Source organism: Uloborus diversus, unplaced genomic scaffold (genome assembly GCF_026930045.1).
Source record: "Uloborus diversus isolate 005 unplaced genomic scaffold, Udiv.v.3.1 scaffold_14, whole genome shotgun sequence".
NCBI lineage: Eukaryota > Metazoa > Arthropoda > Arachnida > Araneae > Uloboridae > Uloborus > Uloborus diversus.
This window is the reverse complement of record NW_026558098.1, coordinates 8,024,422-8,030,392: the sequence shown is the minus strand read 5'-3', so window position 1 is coordinate 8,030,392 and position 5,971 is coordinate 8,024,422. Positions and strand designations below refer to the sequence as shown.

Here is a 5,971-nt window from a genome sequence, read left to right as displayed (position 1 = left end):
AGCACTCTAAACAGTTTGATAACTCCAGTTACAACTAAATTTGTTACTGAGCTCGCTTAGATCTTTTAGAATTATCCATCTGACATTACTATATCATTGTGTGGCAATTTGTACTTCGGAAAAGTTTTAAATCACTGAAATTTTCTCCTGAACTTCACTGCAATCGTTGATTTTAGAATGCAAATTCATGCACCCCCCCCCCCCCCCCCCCCCCCCCAAGCGATGGTGCACCCCTGAAGTGTGACGGAGTACACATCCAGAGTAAAAGTCCTCAAAAAAGAAAGAAATACCCCTTGAATAAATGAAAAAAACTGCTTTAAAAATTCCAATGACGCAATCTGCGCCATTGAACTTCCCCCCCCGTCCCCCCCACCTGTGCACTCCGGTTAATTAGCATTTTTTTCTATGAGAGTTTATCATTTTACTATTATAGAGTGTGATTTCTGTGACTTTTGAGTATTTTTTTTAAGTAATAGAAATTATTTTTATTTAAAAAGAGGATTATTTCGCCCCCCCCCCCCTTTCCATCAAAACCCGACGCGCAAAGTGCTGGGACTTTTTACCCCTTCTTGCTGGAAGGGTAAGAAGTAATTTGCAACAGGTTTCAATTTTTTTTTTTTGGATGTTTGGGTTTGGCCATTTTTTGGCCTAATTTTACTGTACTACATTTGCAACTCACCCCGGATCATGTTTTTATTTGTCTGGCCATTATTCGCTCCCTCCTCCAACTTGGAGCACCACCAATCGAAATCCTGTACAGCCATCGGGCTCCAGAATTAGCAGATCTTGTTATCAAGACTTTTGGAGACATCTACACCTTTCGCACTCTGCACGTCATCAGACACGACAACAACAACAAGCAAGTATTTTCTTCAAGATTTCAATTTAGTCGTGCAGAGGTCGAAATTATGGAATTTTCTTCCAAATTAGTAACGTTAACAACGAAAATCTTGTGCAGTATTTTGCATGTTGATGCATGGCCCCACTAGATGACGCTGAGGCTTAACGGAAGACTTGCAGACTGAGACTTTTGACTTAACGGAAGGATGCAGATCAAGCATCCATTAATCAATGTCAACGTTTCAAAGTTTGTTTGTTTTTGATTGGACGTCTCTCAGTTTGACCGCAAGAGGCGCTGAGCGGAACCCCTGCATCCACCAATCAATGGCAACGTAATGGAAACAAGGGTTCCCAGTAGCGCCTTCTTTTTGTTTCCATGAGTCTCAGCGATTGTCACGGCCTATAAGAATTAAGTAAGGCCATGGTTGATGTTATGCATATTATGTGAAAGAGATTCACACACGCTTATTTGTATAGTTTCGGAAACTAACTAAACACATTACATTTATCACTACTGGTTTCATAATTCAACAGACACAATAAAAGTTATACGTTTTGAATAAATTTAAAGGTAGTATAGGAGAATAGAATCTCGAAAATCCAAGTCTTGAAAGTTAGAAGTGCTTACTTAATGTTTTCAGCTACATTTTTTACTTCTAGAAAAATGGTTTTCAGTAAAATCTAAAAATAGAAATCATTCGCTAGTTAAACGTATTTAACGACAATACAGCAAATCATAAAAAATGCATTGAATGGTTACTGTCAACCACTCCCTGAGTGGCACAAAATATTCATCGGCAACAAAATATGGATTAAAAGATGTTTCGGAGATAAAATCTCGAAACATAAAATAAACATTAATTTTCCAAAAAGAACGTGTAAACATGCCTTTTGGAGTACCCTATTATGCTGAGAAAAATGGAAGTTTTCAGAAATGAGTATATTCATGCTTTCAAATTTTCTTGAAACCTTTTATTTCAAAATAAGTACCCATGTTTTCAAATAGTGTGCTGAATTATTTCATACTCAAAAATGATTACATAATACTCAGTTTTGAAGTTATTATACACATTCATAAATGAGCACAAATACCTCAAAAATGAGCACACATGTTGATTTGAGTATTTGATGAGTGGTATTTGAATGTTTCAAATTTGAATACCTCGTAGTCGGAGCCATTTTGACTCGCGATATTTATAAATTTCAGTACTTTTGCATCATTTTTGAAATTGTTTTGAGAGTGTAGATTTAAAGAAAAAGGTGCCTGCACGATGGATTGGTTTGATCAGATGATATTGCTTGCATTTCTAGCTTTCTCAGCGATTATTTGTTAAGCATATGTGAGACGAGCTAACAAATTACCAACGAACAGTGGTGATCAAATTTCGTAAAAGTGGAACACAAAAGTCAGTGTTGTGTCAGAATTTTTGGAAAATAATGAGAAACATTTTAAATTGATAGCCGGTGCTAAAAGTACTGCTGAAAAATTACAGAAAGACGCTAACGCTTTGCTTGATGCGTGGTATCGAAGAGACACATAAAAATATGCCAAAAATAGCATATTTTCCTGATGCATGTTTAATGGTACACATTCAACATTTTAAGCATAGACCTTATGCGCTGAAAATTTGGGGGAGGGGGGGAAGAAACCTTGATTTTTAGACTGGCGTCGGACTTTATTTTGTTTTTTTCCTTACCATGGTTGCTATCTGAACCATTATTACGCTTGTAGAAAAAGTAGCCACTAAGCTAAATAAAGTGGGTCTATAGGCCACTAGTTATGAGCTTTTTATATCTCCTCTTTTCCTCTTCAAAGCCCCAAAATATTTTTTTGAATGAATCCTTCAGAAATTAATGTAATTTCAGATCATATTTTCAAAAAGCTTCTTTTATTTTTTTTTTCTTTCGAAAATTACATTAATTAATTAATAAAAAATAAATAAATAAAATTTAAAAAATTTCGAATTGGGAAAAAAAAAAACGATTCTCTTGAAATGCACTTCCGGGCCGCACTTCGCAACGCGGCCTATCGCAGGTTCACCATCCCTAATAAAGGCTCCTTTTTCATGGATCCCGAGTTTTTCTCCTTTGCTTGTGCGACAAGAATTCGGAAACACAAAAATAGATAGCAAAAGTTAACATTTTATGACAATTTTATTTTAAAAAATTTTATTTTGAATTCAGATGAAACAAATTCCTAAACATAATTTCTGGCATGAAGTTTTACCCGATCAATTAACAAAAGTTTTGAGAATGGTCGGCTTCAGTGCCCCCCCCCCCCTTTTCCTATGTAATTGAAATGAAGTCATAAATATATTGTTTTTTCTTAAAAGGTTCGGTACGTGCTTTGTGCTATTTGTAAATAAAAAAAATTAGCTTTTTGACTTTTATTCAATTTTTTAATTTTTCTTAAGCAATCTATCACATTTTTATCGTATTTAGTTTCAGACTCTGCACTCTGGCGTATGAACAGTCGCAGCTGTTTCAGTTCGGAGTTCTTGTTTTATATCTGAAATGGACTGATGTCAACTCGTTGACTGATCCAGTAGACTGAAAAGGGGACCGCATCGGAAGATCAAAGTGCAACCGGCGCATAAATTAGTTCAGCACGTTTTTTCGGTGAATGAGGAGGAAAGATAAAGAAAAGTGCTGTTAATATGCCTGGCGAGAAATAAGCCTTTTGTACTTCAGAATAAATTATTTCCTTTAGTAAATGGAAAAAATAATATTTCTGTGCGTTCTGATGAAATTATTTCTCAGCTGGTGACATTGCACATTACTTCCCATGGTCCTCGTACCTACCATTGAGCAAGCAGATTACACTCTCAAGTATTCATCTAGGTGAAACCTCTTATTCTGGTGATTTCTGTGCCAATGTTTTTCTCTGTTAGCTTGCCATGGAGGCTAAGTACAATTTTCTTGGGAATTTTGTTGTAAGAGCTTTTTCGGTCGAATACCGAATACAATACTTTTAACGATCCTGGCCAGCCAAAAGGAATATTCTTGCCAAGTTTTGCAAGTGTTTTGTCTGGAGATTCGAGCATAGAAAGATAAAAAGTACATGCATTTTCTCGTAACTTTTCTTGTGTATTTCCGTACCTTAGAACTGGCTAAAGATGAGCAATATCATCTGTATAGAGAACTATTGTATTTCGTAAAAAAGTTCCTTATGATTAATTCTAAGAGAATTTTGTATAGAGACTGAGAATTGTTAATTCTGGAGATGTTATAGGGAACCGATAATACGCATATACTGGAACATCATTCTTAAGAAATTGAACTTGTGTCATGTTTGGACTAGATCTTCCTCAAAATGGACTGTCAAAGCAAAAGGCACACAGGTAGATTAATTGAAAAGTTCTTCAGATTCTTATCTGAAAAGCCAAGCTTCTGTAATAAAAGCTAAGAATTTCTTCTTGAGTGAAACATCTGTTCTGTTTTATATTCTTCATAGACCGTTTTGAAGTTGATTGCGCCTCAAATATATGAGTTTTTTCAAACACCCTATTATGACCCTTTTGTTTCTGAATAAAAACCTTTTCAAACCCTTGATGACTGGAAGAGCTTTTGACAATCCATCTGTGCAAAATTTCACTACTTTGGAAATTTAATGAAGAAACATTTTCATTCTGTTCCGCAATGTCACGTCAGTCTAAGATTCATCCTGCATCACATCATGTGTGTGAATATTGTTCAAAGGTGTATACTTCCGCTTCGTATTTCAAGTTACATCAGAGAACGCACACTGGCGGGAAGCCATTTTCCTGCAACGTTTGTTCAAAGGAATTTACTCAGCTTTCCCCTCTAAAAGTACACTTGAGAACCCATGCTGGTGAAAAGCCATATACCTGTGAAGCATGTGGCAAGACATTTTCTCAACTAGCCAACATGAAAGTACACATGAGAACCCATTCTGGCGAAACGCCATTTCGCTGCGAAGTATGTTCTAAGGAATTTTCTGGACCATCTAACCTGAAAGTACACTTGAGAACTCATTCCGGAGAAAAGCCGTATTCCTGTGAAGTGTGTGGTAAGGAGTTTTCTCAACTAGCTAACATGGAAGTACACTTGAGAACCCACGACGGCGAAGAGCCGTTTTCCTCTGAAGTCGGTTCTGAGGAATTTACTAAACCTTTACATCCAAAAGAACGCATGAAAGCACATGCTCGCCAGAAGGCATTCAGTTGCAAAGTATGTTCTAAAGAATTTTCTCGACTATCTAACCTGAAAGTGCACTCGAGAACTCATTCTGGAGAAAAGCCGTATGGCTGCGAAGTATGTTCTAAGAAATTTTCTCAAGTAGTAAACTTGGAAGTGCACTTGAGAACCCATGCTGGTGAAAAGCCATATTCCTGCGAAGTTTGTTGTAAGGAATTTTCTCAAGAAGCTAACATGAAAGCGCACATGAGGACCCATACTGGCGAAAAGCCATTTTGCTGCGAACTGTGTTCTAAGGGATTTTCTAACCTAGCACACCTGAAAGTGCACTTGAGAACCCATACTGGTGAAAAGCCGTTTTCCTGTGAAGTGTGTGCGAAAGAATTTTCTCAAGTAGCTAACCTGATAGTACACTTGAAAACCCATTCTGGGGAATGAAAGTCCTGTATGCTAATGCAACATTCACACTGCGTCCGCACATCCGTCACCGACGTATGCTTTTCTCTCTAAAACCAGTTTTCGGCCGGCGTTGCCATGACAGCAAGCCGTATTGTGCGGGACCCGTCAACGTGCCTAGAAGCCAGATATTTGACGGCTCTGACGTCCGTAGAGTTGGGAGTTGCATTTCATTGGTCTCCACGAGATGAGCGCGCTCTCGCTATTGGGTGAGAGTATCGACGTGCTTTACGCGCGTTCGAATGTATGAATGCTTCCCCCTGTTCGGAAAACGTAAGTGTCCGCTTGACGTGGCGAACGTGATGTGCGGACGCTGTTTGAATGTTGCATGAAGTGTAATTCAAAGAGCGTCTGCACATCACGTTCGCCACGTAAAGCGGACAGAGTAACGTTTTCCGACAAGGGGGAAGCATTCATACTTTGCGAACGCGAAAAAGGCTCATGTCAGTCTCTCACCCAATAGAGAGAGCTCGCTCATCTCGTGGAGACCAATGAAATGCGACGCCCAGCTCTATGG

The 5,971-nt window shown here is 38.1% G+C and overlaps 1 protein-coding gene across 1 annotated transcript; it reads left to right on the top strand.

Moving 5' to 3' along the window:
- Window positions 1-4,728: 4,728 nt before the first annotated feature.
- LOC129232904 (zinc finger protein 182-like) lies at window positions 4,729-5,436 on the top strand. Its single transcript, XM_054867007.1, has one exon. The coding sequence runs from the start codon at window positions 4,729-4,731 to the stop codon at window positions 5,434-5,436; it is 708 nt and encodes a 235-aa protein (XP_054722982.1).
- The last annotated feature ends 535 nt before the right edge of the window (window positions 5,437-5,971 follow it).

Bases quoted from the DNA above. Each gene is read 5' to 3' on its own strand.
- LOC129232904 (XM_054867007.1), top strand. From the start codon at position 4,729: ATGAAAGTACACATGAGAACCCATTCTGGCGAAACGCCATTTCGCTGC.